The 17,634-nt window shown below is 34.3% G+C and overlaps 1 protein-coding gene across 1 annotated transcript in view; it reads right to left on the bottom strand.

Annotated features, from left to right (window-relative positions):
• LOC129941398 (uncharacterized) overlaps positions 1–5,961 on the bottom strand; it is a 37,627-nt gene extending 31,666 nt beyond the window's left edge. Inside the window, exon 1 of the mRNA XM_056050022.1 lies at positions 5,711–5,961. Within this exon, the coding sequence (XP_055905997.1) occupies positions 5,711–5,819 (109 nt within the window). The 5' untranslated portion in view covers positions 5,820–5,961. The remainder of the gene's footprint in view (positions 1–5,710) is intronic.
• Positions 5,962–17,634: the final 11,673 nt, after the last annotated feature.

The following is a 17,634-nucleotide window of genomic DNA, read 5'->3' as shown; positions in this document are numbered from 1 at the left end:
ACATATTCAAAGTTACAAAGATTGGCATATGATCGGAGAAAATCGTTGCATACATTTTAAAGTCACATATTTCGTTAAACCAATCATCACCAAGGTATTGTTATCGGTCTGTTTTGTCAAATTAAAAACTTTGACATTTCTAAATAATAGATTTTTACTTGAAATAAATTTTGTTATATAGATAACAATGCAGAAAGATGCAGAAAGGACTATCAAAAAAATTGAGAGGGTGGCTTTTTTTTCAATAGCAATTAAAAAAAAATGTTGAAATTCAAAATAAATTTATGGCACGAAGAATCACTTTTTTGACATTGGTAAAATTAAAAAAAAAAAAACGAAATCATAAGAAAACATTACCAAAAATTGGTAAACATTGTTTTTGACTTAAGTATCTTTTGAAAATATAATGATATTGGTTTCAAACAAATCTTATCTTATAGAAAATATTGTGTTCGACATTAAATTAATGTTTTATAAAAATCCGACATTCATTTAAAAATAAAGACCTACAAAAAATAATTCGCAAAATTGGTTAAAATTGATGTTCGATTCTCAATATCTCGTAAATTAATTTAGATATGGACTTTAAAATTATTTCATTCTTTGCTAAACTTTGTTGTTAGCGTAAGATATAGTTTTAAGGAAACCCCAATCTGTATTTGTTTACGTAAGAAATAAAAATTTTTAAGAAATACTTCGAATATTGGTAAAATACGGTTTTTGACTAGAAATCTAATAATGCAGAATTTTGTTGGTAATTTTTAGTTTAAATTTATTAATAACAAAAATTTAGCTGATGTTTTTTTTCAACAAAATATGAAAATATACAAAAACAACAAAACAAAAATTTTTTTCGACTAAAGTATTGAGAGAACAAATAAAGATATTGACTTAAAATTAATAATCTTACAAACAATTTCGTTATGAATATTTTGTTAAAGTTTTCAGCAAGGGGTCACACCCCAGCCACTTGGATTAAATTAATTTTGTATACATACAATGTTTTAATTAATTAATTTAAATTTCGAAATGAATTATAATAGTTTCTTAGATATCAAAAATAAAAACAACGACATTCTTTATTATCAAATATTATTTAAACAGTATAAGAGTTTGTTCAGAAAGAAAAGTCATTGAAATCGGTTCATAAGTTCTTGGGAAAACTAAAAACATGATAATTGTTCTACAGGGGTATCATTCTAGAGCAATATACAAATGTTGTTTTGTTTATATAGAAAGAAGCCAAATAAATAAAAAAAATTAGTGAAAATTTAGAAAAAAAAACTATCGGTTTGTTTTTGAGAAAATTCGAATAATGAATTTTTGATGGAAAAATTGTAAACTTGTAAAACGAATTGACTAAAAATCCTAAGTTCCAAATTTAAAGTCAATCAAGCTAAACTGCAAGGGCCATAATAGACAAACGGAATCCAGGAACCCACTCAACTTCTCTATAGTCATGTTTGATGAAAATCTTGATATCGAATTTTCTTACGAATGCAAAACTTGGCATAGACGAGTAGTTCCTATAAGTCGCAAGTTAAAATGCATATGTACACAATTATAAAAAAAATCGGTCTAACGTTTTTTAAATATAAATTTTGAAAAGCAAGGTTTTTTGAGAAATCAAATGACATTTAAATTTTTAAAAACTATCTTTTCCTGAATTAACATTTGTAAATCCTAAAATACAGAAAATACTTTTGAATACTCTTTGGATAAATGAGCAAGATATTTGTATTGAATTTCAATATTTTGAGTGTTAATCTTTCCGTTTTAAGTAATGTGTAGTATAATTAGTATAATAAATTGAAGAGACCAAGTGTAAGAAGACCATTCTGCTTGGTTTGCACTTCAACGATGGCAGCTAGACCTTATTTTATAGAATTATTGCCAACTCCATTGAAAATAAAAAAATAACCGCAGCCAACTTCATGTAAAAGAACGAAGACGAAAGCAATAAAGCATTCTAATTCGAGAAGCCAACGGCCATTGAAGCCATTAATATACATATATTGTAAAAAAAAAAACTAAATTATTAAGAGCAACAAAATAAAGTTTGAAATCAAATAAACTTGTTATCGAAATAAACTTTTTATATTACAAATGATATATTTCTAACTTGTCAAATAACAACAGATCGCATTCCAGAATCTTAAAACGTATTTTTTTAGAACTAAAAATGAGGTTAGCGTAAAAGGCCCACAATCTTAGATATAATATAATTAAAAAATTAACTAAAAATTATTAAATTTTCTTTTTGAAACTTTAATAAATTAGTCATTTTAACAGCACGTTTTTGAACTTGGCTCAAATTACAAAAGTTAATTTGACTGTCTAGCTATGATAAATAATTTTATCAAAATCTAATTTTAAATAGTTCTCATTTCTAATTTCATAAAATAGAACAAACCTAAAGTTTCTAATTAAAGGAGAAAAGGTTTATAATTACCTATGTACCTAAATATCAACATATATGCATTAGACTGATTCAAAATAAATAAAATGTGCCTGAAAGTAACACGTCTTGGACTCAACGAAATTGACAGTTGAAGCTTACTCAGAAATATTTCTGCCTAAAAAAACAAATGTAAGGATGTTTCTGAACTCAATATGAAACTAACAAAAATTCGTAACGCTTGGTTTAAAATATTAAAACCTCTGTTTCATAGACATCTTAACAGAATTTGTATTGAATATCAAGTGTTAGCAGCCAGAATTCAATGTTTTAATAAGCTTATGAAACAAAGATATCGATCTTAATAACTCTTTTTAGACAAGTTAACAAATTATTCTTCCGTCGCTACAATCTTTCCAATAAATCGATAAAATTTATGGGAGAACATTTTTTGATGCAGATATCTCACAAGATGTTCTTAAATACACATTATGGGTTAATTATCTGGTACTCGATCAAAAATCAATGCTTGTCGAGATTTTTTTTCTGCTGTCGAAAAATAGCCTAATTACTACAAAGACCTAACCAGCGACGTCCCTTTAAAGTTTCCGAATTTTCTTTACTTGAAAACAATTCTGAAATCTTTGCCTTTTCACTATCTGAGACATCACATAATCCATCTTCTTCACTGTTACAACACTCTAACATGTCAATATTTGCAAAAAAGGTCTGAAAAATAAAAAATCTTCCGGAATTGACGGAATATCTAACTTTATCTTGTGAAAAAGCTCCCATTCATTTGATGAAAACTTGTTGCAAATAGCCAAACTAGATCTAGATAACAATTAAAAGACTTTCGACCTATTTCCTTGCTTTCCAACATAGAAAAGCTCTTCGAGAAAATGATAGTTGAACCAGTCAATATTCTTTTCTGAGGATTAAAACATTATTCCTCAAACTCAATTATTTAAAATCTTAGATTTTAAAAACGATTACATTAAACATAGATATTGAAAAGGCATATATTAGCTAAGAGTGAACACTCGGATCTTGTCCCAATACTATCAGGAATTCCACAGGGATCAATATTGGGTCCCATTTTGTTTAACATACGTTTATATGATTTTCCATTCGGTTATTTGAATGATGAAATATTGGAATATTATTTTTAGACGATACAGTCATAACGACCTCATAAAGCTTTATTTAGGGGGGTTTAAATATAAATACGGAAAAATGTAGCTTAACATGCTTTCGAATAGCTAGAGAAAAAAGTCATCGTATGGCAGTTTAATAGATTCCCTTGCAATGAACAAGCCCGAAAGACATCATTGCGAAATTAAAGCCAGTACTGCACTCAAAAGCAATACACGAAAATACAAAACTTGTGGTATATAAAACATTGATTCAACCAATCTTGACTTACGGATTTTGTTCCTAGTTAACTAAATTACCAGTACCCGTGGTGTGACGGTTAGTTCGTAGGACTGTCTTTTGATTTTTAAGATTCCTATGTCTAATAAAGCTGCTGGAGCAGATGGCTTAAATGCCGAGCTCTTCAAAGCAGGTGAAGATAATTTGATTAAGAACATGCACCAACTTATCTGTAAGATACAGTCGAAAGAAAGCATGCCCAATGAACGGAACCTCAGTATTGTTTGCACTGCACTGACTATAGAGGCATAAGTCGACTTAACATCGCATAAAACTTCTTCTCTTCCGTAATATGTCAACGTCTAAAGCCAATCGTTAAAAAACCTTGAAGGTCCTTATCAGTGTGGTCTTAGACCAGAAAAGCCCACAGTCGATCAAATATTCACATTACGACGGATCCTGGAAAAACCGCACAACACCAAATCGACACCCACCATCTTTTCATCGATTTCGAAGCCGTATACGACAGCATCTACAGAAACTAGCTGCATAGAGCCATGTCTAGTTTTGGCATCCCTGCCAAACTCTTCCGTTAGTGCAGCATGACCATGGAGAATTCACGCAGCTGTATAAAGTTTGGAAACAACTTAACAAAACCTTTCGGGTCAAAAAACTCTTAAGATAAGGTGATACTCTGTCATTAGATTTCTTTAACATCTATCAAAAGTTTGTCCAATTACTAGCATATGCTGACGACATTGAAATAATCGGAAGAACTCAGCGTGATGTCAATGGGGCTTTTGTGAGTATTGATGCAGGCAAAAATGGGTTTGGAGGTTAGTAAGGCAAAACAAAATATATTATGCTGTCGTCAAAAAAGGACTCACAACAAGGACGTATCGGTCAAAACGTCACCATCGACTGACGCTACTTTGAGGTAGTTAACTACTTCGTCTACCTAGGCTCTTGTATAAAACTAGAAAACAACACCAGCGCTGAGATCAAACGAAGAATAACTCTTGCTAACCACTGTTTCTTTGGACTCAGAAAGCAATCGAGTGGTAAAGCCCTCTCACGAGGGACCAAAGAGTCGCCTTATAAGACCCTCATCATCCCCGTCCTGTTATACGGTGCAGTAACGGATGAAAGAACCTTAAGTCGCGTCAAGAGAAAAGTTCTTTCAGTGATCTCCGGACCCGTATGCATAGAAGGCACTGAAGGAGAATATGGAACGACTAGATGTACGGGCTGTACAGCTACGTAGGCTTAGCCAGAGGGGTCCAACGACTAAGATGGCTGGGTCACGTAGAGCGCATGGAAACCATAATGCTCCGGCCGGGAAAGTCTTCGAATCCAAACCCATAGGACAGCACAGTAGATTAAAACCGAGGATCAGGTGTCGCGCACAAGTGGAAAGTGACCTTACCCAATATGGAGCGTGAAACTTGAGGCACCTAGATATTAACAGAACTAGATGGAGAAGTTTGTTGGGTGAGGCCCTAGTTCACACAGGACTGTAGCGCTAACTTAAGTAATGTAAGATTCTGCTTAAAACTGTAGGTTGAGAGTTGTAAGTCACGAGGCCGGAGTTCTCAAAGGACTGATGCGCCACCTAATTTATTAATTTTTTGAAATTCCAAGGTCTTTTAGTTTTTTTGAATCAGGCTAATGTATACCTTCATTAATTGGGAGCATGTGATATATGCGGGCTAATTTGGTATCAAATGCAAACTATTTTGTAATTACATAGGTTTTGTTTATTTGCGTAGAGGTATATAAAGTTCCTATGTACATACATATGTATTTATGCGGCTACATGAAGCTATGCACATATATACATACATAAATACATATTTAGCACATTCATAATGTCAATATAATCTAATGCACAGTTAATAGAATTCTATTTATAAATCATTACGAACTCGTGTAGCTTACCTTTTGCGTAGGTTTTGAGAATATTTGGAAAAGTCTCTGGAATTGCAATTTGCTCCGAACAATATAGCTGAACCATTCCACACTTTTGAGTTTGACATGGAGGCAACATTTTATATGAATTTTATATTTAAACACGAGCAAAGGAAAAACTTAGAATATCAATTAATTTTGCTGAATTCACACTTTTTACATTTAGTGACACTTCTCTAACGTTCTTCTCGCAGAGAGTATTTTGATAGTTTCCTATCTTTGCATAAACTAAAAGTAGTTTTCTTTTGAAATTTCGGTGTAAGGTTAGAATTTTGTATTCTGTTTGTCCAAATACTATCACCAAGGATACTCATACACCAACCCTTATCCGACAGCTGCCGGTAGCAAAGCCCAACATATAGCACCACATTATATCAACTTGAACATTTTAAGGGGATAGTTGATAGTGCTTGAGTTTCATTGTTTGTTTTCGAAATTCTTGTTGCTTTAGGAATAACATAATTTGCAAATCCTAATAAAATATTCAAATATGTAAAGTGTATAAATATTTAGAAGTATTTGAAGCACATATTGTAGAAATAGGAAGAAACATGGTATACCTCACCTATCTCTTAGAAAATATCATATAAATTCTTTCTAGTCGGGTGAAGTTTGTGATTTCAGATTAGAAAGGTAAACAGAGTTTAAAAACAGAATTAATACACTTTACCATAAAATATCAAAGAAGCCCATTTTTAAGTTAATTGATAAAATATTTTGATTAGTAAAATTAGTTTTGCATTTATTACAGCGAACTTTAATTTAATACCAAAAAAATCGCATTTTATTGCCACCAAGCCAACTGAAAGGGTCTCAATAATTATTTTAGAATCTTTAACTGGTCACTATGCTTCCTGTGAATGAGAACTTTTATCCCGAATAGGGTTGAAAGCATCAGACCTAAGGAAAACGCATTGTTCGGAGGAATTAGTAAGGAGGTTATTAGGGTCAAGAAGGTTAATTTCCGTTGTTTTAAAGCCAATTCAATTGAGGAAAACCGGAATAAGTTTAAGCAAGCCAGGAAGGTCTGCAACACCAATATTCGACGGACCAAATTTATACATGACCAAAAGTTACGGCAAAAGTACTGCAACGTCCCAAAGGCAGTAAAAGTGTTTGGTCATTTGTAAGAAACATGGGAAGTTCTTCCTCTTTCTCGGTTCCGATGCTAGTTGTCAATGACACTCCTTTCGTAAGCTCTTTAGAGAAAGCTTTCCTCTTTGCAAGGCAGTTCGGCGCCAATTCAACGCTGCCAGAGAGTGTTATGACTCTGCCTTTACATGAGCATAAGTAACTGATTCTATGGGACCATTCCTTTTTCGCACTCGTATTGTGACAACTTCCCAAAAGATCTTAACATACACAAATCCGCTGGCCCGGATGGTATCCCCGCTATTGTTCTGAAGAGGTGTTCTTCAACGCTGGCAAAACCACTGCGTAAGCTTTTTCATCTGTCCTACTCCTTAGGTCTCCCTCCGACCGGATGAAGAACCGCATTTGTCCAGCCTATTCCCAAAAAAGGCGAATCTTCCGCACCCTGTAATTACTGACCGATTGCACCTTTGTACGTCCCTTCTTCACAAGGTCATGGAAATGCTGATTAATTATCAGCTCAAGAAAAATCTCGAAGATCGAAAGCTTTTCAATGATCGATAATTCGGCTTTCGAAGCCACTGGTGTCCTCATGGTTCATCTCACCGAACAGTGAAGAAAATATTAACATCGCTTTGGAGAAGGTAAGATTATTGCACTTGATATTTCAGAAGCATTTGATACTCGTAGCTTTTGGCATCAGGATCTCTTATCGAAAATACGTGCTTTCGATTTTTATTTTATTTTTATTTTATTTATTCCTGCTTCATTGGATTAGTTATTAGTAATTACCTTTCGCAATACATTAATCGAAAACCTGGTGTGCCCCAGAGCTCTGTTCTATCTCGAACACTCTTTCTCGTTCTTATTAATGATCTCCTGTCTGCAACTTCAACGATAGTACTTTTAGCTTTTCATATTCGTTTTCAGATTCACACCCCTCTTCTTCGAAAGTGGAATTGCATTGACAAAATATGATAAGCTTATTAAAATCCAACCTAAATAGCATTGTACAATGGGGAATAAGAAACCGCGTCTAATTTAATGCTTCGAAAACGCAATGCTGTCTTGTATCGTTAAAGTGAAATATACCCCCCTGCCATTATCCATAAATGGCACTTGCATCGAGGAAAGTGAACATCTCGATATTCTCGGTATGTGTATCACCAACCACCTTTTGTGGAACGACTACATACGCGATGTCACTAAAAACGCCGCAAGATGGTTGGGTTTTCTAAGCCGATGCAAGAAGTTTTTCTCCCCCTCTGATCTGGCTGTTATCTACAAGACTTATATTCGTCCAAAGCTTGAATATTACTCCCATATCTGGGCTCCTACTGCTGCAACTTACTTAAGCCTTTCGGACAGTATTGAACGTAGGGCAGTATTGAACGTAGATTGATTGGTCATATTACCATCATAAGTTCATTTACGTCACTTGAACATCGTCGAAATGTTTCTTGTCTCACCCTCTCTTACCGTTATTTAAACGGTTTATAAATAAATAAATAAATAAATTGGGTGGCGCAACAGTCCATGAAGAACCAGGGCCTAGTGACTTACAACTCTCAACCATTCCTGTGTGCGAGTAATGTTTGTCAGGAATGGAGGGGACCTACAGTTTATATGCTGATTCCGAATGGCTAATTTGAGAAAGCACTTTTTCATGACAAGAGTTACTCTCGGAGAATTTGTCAATTCCTCGCAAGAGCAGTACCCGTGAAAAGACTTAAGATGGCGTAGGCAGGGATCGAACCCAAGACCTCTGGCATGACAGTCCAACGCACTAACCATCATGTTACGGGTACGGTTTATACTCTAGAGAAATACCCAGTTGCATTCCTTCCCTTAAACAATTCAACCGTAATACTCGTGCTTCTAGGAATGCTCATTAATATACCCTCGAGTCCAACTTCGGTCGTACTGTCAAGTACTGAGATTCGTTCTTTTGCCGTACAACGCGAATGTTGAATGCCTTACTACACTATGTGTTTCCCAGCCATTGCAATATTCAGGGATTCAAAACCAATGTGCACTGACATCTCCTTTCAAACCCTCTCTCCTCTAGTGCTCACACTGTGTCTACACAATAAGGGTAATGTTAACCCCTTGAGTGTGCGCTTGGGAACAAATGGATTTTCAATTTTTTTCATTCAGGTTATCGATGGTTTCATTCATTGTAAGTGTTTTTCTCGAGATGTGAAAGTCTTTGGTGTTTTAGAACTGGACAAATGTTGATAAAATGGAATATATCTTCCCTCACGTACATGTTACAGATGGTAAAAAATTGGTTAAAGCTGCCGTAGTTGTATGGTATGCCATTTAAATGTAGTAGCTCACATCTTGTTTTAAATACGACTAAGATTTCCTTATACCTGAAATCATCATCAAAGTAATAATTAGGTACAAAATTCACGGGCTGCAAAAACTAGGTTTTTCGGGCTGCATCTTTTTCTAGTTGTATAATGGTGTAAAGACCTTCTTTAAGTTGTTTCACGTCCTGAAAAATACATTGAATATTTACTACGTAGATGATGTCGAAGTTCTGTAATTTAATCAACCTAAAAGACCATTTTTTTTAAACAGTCCATTATTTGAGTGTTTAGCAGTTTTTAATATTAAATCAGCTTAAAGGTTTAAAGTTATAGGTAAGCATTTTTAGTAAACCAGTCCTTCCAAATAGAAAGCGTAATTAGGTGTATTTTTTGCCAAGTTAAAACGTTTCTTCAGAAAGTTTCATTGTTGCTACTTTTTCAAATTCATCTATTTCCAAGAATTGGATAACATAGAACAACGTGGTTTTACGACATCTTCTAAAATTTTGCATTTGACTGCTAGTGTGACATTTTACTTGCTAAAAATCTTGTGCCACGTGATTGTCATGTTGATCTAGCTTTGTAAACTGCAGATGTTTCTTAAATGGCAGATAAATTTCATTTTTATTTACAAAGACTTGAATTCTTTAACAACGTCAAGTCTGCTACCATTAAAGAACAAATCACAATCACCTGTAGTTATATTTCGTTAACTATCGGGTTTTCAATAATAGCGCTACAAAAGTTTTTTTTTTTTTTTGAAATCATGAAATGCTGTCTCAGTCGCTCTACTTTTGTAGCGTCTCTGTTGAAAAACCCTGTATTATGAAAAATAATATTCCCATGTTTCACAATAAATGGAAAGTCGGTTTATCATAAGTTGCAGACTTTTGGACACAAAACATTTATAAAGGTGTTCATAGTTCATAGTAAGGCCAAGTGCTATATATACACTTCAAACTTTACACTTAAAAAAAGTAAAATAATCCCAATTTTTAGCAGACCAACTTGTTTTTACGGTAAAGTAGGCAAAGTGAGCGTTCTCCTATAACTCCACTGGCTGGGCACACTATAGAATTTTGGGTTGGTCCGAGGGTGAGTGTATGTATTCATGTTCTGGGCGAATGAAGGCTTGAAAATTACATCCAGATGAGCAGGGGAGCATAATTTATTGCACACCGTGGAAGAAATTCTAAACCCTTCTCATTTTTTCTTTGCAGTGTCGAACATTGTAATTATTCCATAAGAGGTGATCTATGATGAACATAAGGAGTACATAAAGTTGATTAGTTTCCTCGATGCAAGGATCACTTATTGAAAGCGGTATCAGGAGTGAGTTACGCTTTAAGGACAAGCGTTTTCAATTTCACATATGAGTACAATATCGAAAAATTAATACGAAATTTTGAGGTTATAGTCTAAGATCTGAGGGTTATTTTTGGAGTAAAAGGAAACCAGTTAATATTAAAGTTGTTGGTAGTTTTAGTAAAGGTAATGTCTTGAAATCAATTTGAAAATTTGAATTCTTTTTTTTTTTATAATAATAATAACAAAAAATAATAATATAATTTTATTTCAATTAAAAAATTTTCCAAAAACATTATTAGGCTGGTATTCAAAATTAAGTATGACAATTACTTGTTTTTAATTCGTCTGTCAGGTTCAAAAAGAAATTAGGTTATTTAATTAAAGCAAAGCTTAGCAAGTTTTAACAAAATTCGTTTATTTTTAAACTACGATATTTAAGCGAGTCTTTTAAAAAAATGTACCGTTTTGGGTAGCAAGATCTATTGAAAATGTTTAGGAATGTTAGCCGATCTAAAGTTACATTTCCAAGGTATTTTTGTCGGTAAAGATGGGGCACACAGCAATGAAGTGGTAAGTATTTTCTATCGCATCCTGATTACATAGTTCGACAGGCCAACAGAGTCGTTGCGAAATGCTTTAGCAATTAAGTTCAAAAGACCGCACCTTGCTTTGAAGCTTAAGCTGATCATGTCACGGACATTATTATCTTCAGAGTAATTCTTGACTGCCCTTTAAAAAAGATTGCAATATTCGTCGTGGAACTGTGACTGCATTGCTAGTAAAATCGCCCCAATGCTTTTCTACTTGCTTTGTCAGCAGCAATTTGTGCATTTGATTCCATTCTGAAACTAGATTTTCGGGACTAAAATTAATCTCCATCTCTTGGAAAAGGCCTGCCCATTTCTGAGCCCAATAAATATTTTTCTCGATGACTACTTCAGAGAGGATACGCGGTAAGCGGTTACGTGGCATTAACGTCACTCTACGTATGTATGACAGATGTATCTTTAATGTACTTAGGAAAGCCTTTCGGAAGACCAGTTTCGATGTGTATTGCATAGTTAGGCGTATTATCAGGCAGACCAAAGCATCTTTTGACGAAGAAACGTTGTAGTTTTTCAGTTTGAATGTGTTCCTTGTATCCCCACACTTGTGCTGCATCGTACACTTTATATTTAGCAGAGTGAGTAACAAACTTGTTCTTTACAAATTTCGACCATGTCGAGTTGTTTGAGTTTTTCGATTATGTAAGTCTTTTTGTTAAGTGATATGACCAGTACAATGTTGTAAGAAAAGTAAACGCCAAGATATTTGTATTGATTAGTTATCTTTATCTCACCATTGTTGAAATACCAGTTTTCAGCTGCTGCTGTTCTACCACCATTCCTAAAAATTACTATTTCAGACTTTTCTTAGTTGAAGCTATCGATGATTGATTGTAGGGTACTAGGTCTGTCAGAAAGAAGAACTATGTCGTCCGCATATAACAAAACATTTATTTGCATACCATTCACAGTGAGACCAGTTGGAAGTTCTAAGTATCGATCGTTTGGGAATAGTACAAATAGAACGGCACTCAGTACGCATCCTTGTTTGACTTCTTTGTATTTCTAGAAGAAACTAGACGAACTAGTTCCATCCCAGACTGTAGCTTCGAATTTTATAACCTGATTGTTAGATCATCCATTGGCTTCGCACACATACTTTTTTATTGTCTAACATCTTGATTCAATGTGATCTTCACGCACAACGTACTGAGGTATAGCTTCGTTTAGCTTCTTAATGTAATCTGGATGCTTTCTTTCTACCCACTTCAGCCTTGGAAGTAACTGCATTGTCAAATTACTAGAGATGTTTCCAGATGACTTTGTAAGATGAACAACAATAGTCAATGACTGATGATCCTCTACTCGATACGAATGTGAATTTTTTTTATACATACATTGCATGATGTCATACTTGGATCGTGAGCAACAGCAACTTCCAGCATCAACCAAAACACATGTTGATAAGAAGCAAAAGTCGAAGAAAAAGTCTGAAACGTCTGCATCTCAACCACCACTGATTCCGAATTCGCCGAAAACTAGCACTTCTGACGCACAAATGAGTCTCTCTCATTACAACTCAGCCGATGGTAGCCAAAATAAAAACGGCACTATTGCTGTCTCACATGTTCCACATCTTAGTCAAGAAATTACTCCCGTTAATTCATGGCTCTCCCAGGAATCTTTTCATACCGAACTAGCAAAACAAACCGAAAATATAATTGGGACCATCAGGGAAGAAATTCACAAAATTCGCAATGAACTGTTTAGTAAAGTCAACGAGCTTGAAGATCAATTAAATAAACACGTCAACAATGTCAACCTGGCGATATCAAACTTGACACAGAGGACCGAGTGTATTGAGAAGAATGAAAACAAACTAGCGAAGGAGGAACTGGCTGTGTTAAAGAAGCGATGTGATACACTGGAGAAGAAAGAGTATCTGACTGATGCTGTTATTTTTGGTATTCCTAAGCTCATGAATGAAAAACCTGCACGACATGTTCAATAAGCTTTGCAACACGATCGAGTTCAAACCGCCTGTTTTGAAAAGCATATTTCGCACCGCACATCGTTATAAAACTGACGAGCCCCCCGTAATAATTCAGTTTAGTAATGTAGGTGAAAGAGCTGCAATGTTAAAAGCACTCTCCAAATATCGTAAGAAATCTAAGCGACCGCTTTCGTTATGCGATCTTGGGCTCGATTCAAACAGCAATGTGTATGTAAACGAGAGCTTGTCACAAAAAAATCGAGCTCTCCTTCAACATGCGGTACGTATGAAAAAGCAAAAGCGATTGTTCTCTGCCTACTCCCACCTTGGCACTGTGTTTGTCAAATTTACTGAGAACTGTAAATCTTTAGCTGTTGATGATATTGACAGTTTAAATACTGCTGCCATGAGATACCAACTCAGAGAAAACGAAACAACACTCATTTAAAGTAAACTCTTCACAATAATTGCAGCAATTTATATAATTTATATTAAAATACAATAAGAACCGTAATTTCTCTTTAAACATTTCTTTATTTTTATTTATATTTTCTCTTTATAGTTTAAAGTTATCTATTTCTCTTTTTAATATTTGTTAATCATTGGTCATAGAGCTTATTTTTGTTTTCCCTTCATATGTTAAGCTTCTGTTATTCAAATTATATTATTAGTGTTGATACAATTTGATTCCTATTTATTTCAGTTATGATATCAGCTGGTGGTGGGTTTGGTTTGAGTGATATGGATGAAAATTTATTTCGAATGATTCGGGTATTGCGTTCGCGAGAAAAAGGTTTGCATATTGTACACCTTAATGCTCAAAGTTTGAGTCCAAAATTGGACGAATTTCGGTGGTTGTTTATTAACTCACAGGTTGATGTGATATGTATCTCAGAAACTTGGTTCAACTGTAAGTTTCCTAGTTCGGTGTATGATATTGAGGGCTACAAACTCTTCCGTAGTGACAGAATCGGTCGAGTAGGTGGGGGTGTTGCTGTTTACTTGCGTAATGGAATAGGATATCAAGAAATTTGCCGATCAGGTGAAAACACTGCTAATGATTATTTGCTTCTTAAAGTTAATTGTGGAGTAGAGAGTGTTATGCTAGGGGTGATTTATAGACCTAACAAAAACACTGAATTCGATACAGTAATTAATACATTAGAAAAATTTTCTTTCTATGCTGCTTATATAGTTTTGTGCGGAGATTTAAATTGCAATTTGTTAGACATTCGTTCGTCAGCTACTATGACTGATTATCTTAAAAGTTTAAATCTTCTACCTGTTAATGTTACGTCGGCAACTCACTTCGCTAAAAATCATACCCCTACTCTCCTCGACGTATTCTTTGTTAGTGATATCAAGAAAACTCTTTTCTATAACCAACTAACTGCCCCGGGTTTCTCATGTCATGATATGATCTTCTTAACCTATGATATTCAATTGGACGTGACAGATGCAGTCATAAGTTATAGAGACTTTCAGACCATAGATTACCATAGTTTAAGTTATGATGTACAAAGTATACAATGGGAATATATCTATCAAATGCAATCTGTGCACCAACAGGCAGAGTTTTTGCAAGAAAATCTAAACAACCTTTATGATCGTCACGTACCCATGAAATATAAGGTAATTAGAAGTAATTCTTTGCCATGGTTAAATGCTTCTATAATAGATTTGATTAAAAAGCGAAACAATGCGTTTATTCGTTGGAAGCGTTATAAACTAGCAATTTTTCATGATATCTTTCGTTATTTCCGAAATTTAGTAGTTTCTCGCATTAAAACGGCTAAGAGACGCTACTATGAAAATTTATTGAACCCAGATAACCAATCTGGGAATAACCTTTGGAAAAACTTGCGTAAATTGGGCAATGGCAAACGAATTTCTGAACCTAATTCTAACATAGACTGCAACCAACTCCATGCCCAGTTTGTGTATTTATCTGTTCCCAAAACACGTAGTTCAATTGACTCTCATGGCTCTGCATATGATATTTCGAGTAATGAAATTGACGACCCTGAACAAAGTTTTAACTTTACTCGTTTCACTGAGGAAGATATCGTCGAGGCAATGCTGTCCATTAAATCAGGCGCGGTAGGCATAGATGGGATAGATCCGAAGTTCTTGAAAATTGTACTTCCTCATATTCTAAAATACATAACTCATTTATTTAATTCTATATTAACTAGTTCTGAGTATCCGAGAATATGGAAATATGCTAAGATACTTCCTATCCCTAAGACTTTAAACTGTGCTAACCCAGAATATAGGCCTATTGCTATCCTGCCATTCCTATCCAAAGTCTTTGAAAAACTACTTTTAAAACAGATGCAAGGACACCTAACATACAATAGCCTGCTAGATACAAACCAATCCGGGTTTCGGGCAAAAAGAAGCTGTAAAACGGCGCTTTTACTTGTTGTTGATGATATACGCAGAGCGATGGACATGAATCGTGCTACATTCTTAACATTGCTAGATTTTGTAAAAGCGTTTGACACAGTCGATCACTTTGTGCTGTGTCAAAAACTTAAGTATGATTTCAAATTCTCTCGTTTTGCGGTGAAACTTCTGCACTCATACTTATCTAATTGACAACAATGCGTTGCTGTAGGAAATCAGACATCTTCATTTCTGACAGTCCCAGCAGGGGTCCCTCAGGGTTCTATTCTTGGACCTCTATTATTTTCACTTTACGTTAATGAGCTTCCTCAACTGGTTAATTCTTGTAAAGTTCATATGTTTGCTGATGACGTCCAATTATACTTGGACACTCCTGTAGATAGCATAAGAAATGCTATTAACTATGTTAATGAGGATCTAGTAGTTATACAACAGTGGGCTCTCAAGCATAACCTCACCCTTAATCCAAGAAAATCTAAAACTTTGTGTATTTACAAGCGCGCCCTTGATAAGTCAAGCTTTCCACCGGTTCTGCTGGGTGGCTCAGTTATTGAATTTGTAACGTCTGCTAGGAATCTAGGTATTATTTTTAACGAGACTTTAACATGGAATCACCATGCAGCTACTACAATTGGCAAGTTATATAGTGCTCTGCGTCTACTGTGGACATCCCAAAGGTTTGTTTCTGTCAGTAGTAAGATGTTGCTTGTAAGACCTCTTCTATTACCTATTCTGCTGTATGGATGTGAAGTGTGGTGTAGCGTTGACTCAAATACAAGGCGAAAACTTAATGTTATATACAACAACTTTGCCAGATACATCTTCAACATAAGATATTACGACCATATTTCAAGTTATTCTAAACAAATAATGGGTCTGAATTTTGATAACCTTATAAAATTTAGAACTCTCATTCAGCTGCACAGTATTTTACAGTCTCGTCAACCTGATTATTTGCACAACCGATTAACTTTTTCAAATTCGCTAAGAACTGTCGTACTGATCCAGCCAAGATTTGCTTGCCTGCAATCTGAACGTACATTTTTTGTCCATGCCACTCAATTATGGAACTCACTACCTATTACAATTAGAAGAATAATTAACACAAACGCATTCAAAAATCGTCTTTTAACGCATCTGACCAATGATGCTTAGGGTTATTATAACTAATTAAAAAAAAAAAAAAAAATTAAATATTGTAAACTATAGTTTTAAAATTGTATTTTTAGTATCTACTAAATTTAAAATTCTCGAACGCTCTAACATATTTTATAAAGCTTTCACAAATAATAAGGTTGTAATCTTAATGTGAATTATGAATTAATAAATATGAATATGAATATGAATATGAATTCTCCACTTGTATCACCAAAGCTTCTCCCATAAGAATAAATCGCACCAATACCTTACAAAAACTCGTGAAATGCAGTTTCTGTAAGTTGTAGAATATTTTGAACTTCTAGAATCAATGACTGACTACTGTTGCACTGCATATTGTTTCAATCTCTTAAATTGTAACTCAATTCAAATGTTTCAAATGTAGACGTGATAATTTTCAAACCCTTTGTATTGACATACATTTTAAGATATTACCTTTACACATTAATTGATAATATACTCGCGACTTAAATCGCGATACTGAGCAGTTGGTTGAATTTAACCGTTCGTCAGTTACAATTTCATAATGAGGAATGAAAACTCTTTTAACTTACTTTCATTCCAAGAAATTACCATTACAAAATGTCTGTCATTTACATATCCTACCTCTAGCTTTAATATCAACTGGTTTCCTTTCACTCCAAAAATGACCTCTACTTTTTTGGTCTATTACTGTCGTCAACAAAACAGTTTATGGATGAGTAGCTGCCTGGAGATCTTGTATAAGAATAAGAACTCAAGGCAAAAACACTGTTCGTTAAGATAAACCATTAAAACACCAGTTATGTGGTAATTATTGTTACCTTTTTTAATTTGTGATTTTATTTCCGATAGAATAGGCAAACATTTTGGGACAGTCTTTCAATTAACAGCTAATATGTTAAAAAACGTCTTTAAATTCTTTTTATGAAATTTTCAAGTTATACAGTTGTTAACAAATGTCATCTTGGCCTTGAAATGATCTTAAGGCCTTAGCATTTAACTTGTCTTTTACGTTGTCCTAAAGAAAAAAAGCCTAAAGATGTTGAACAAAATCTCGGTGACCGATTCGAGAAATAAAACGGTAACAAATTT

Source organism: Eupeodes corollae, chromosome 1, assembly GCF_945859685.1.
Source record: "Eupeodes corollae chromosome 1, idEupCoro1.1, whole genome shotgun sequence".
In the NCBI taxonomy this organism is placed as follows: Eukaryota; Metazoa; Arthropoda; class Insecta; order Diptera; family Syrphidae; genus Eupeodes; species Eupeodes corollae.
The sequence above is the reverse complement of the archived record's forward strand: the minus strand, read 5'-3'. Positions and strand labels throughout refer to the sequence as shown.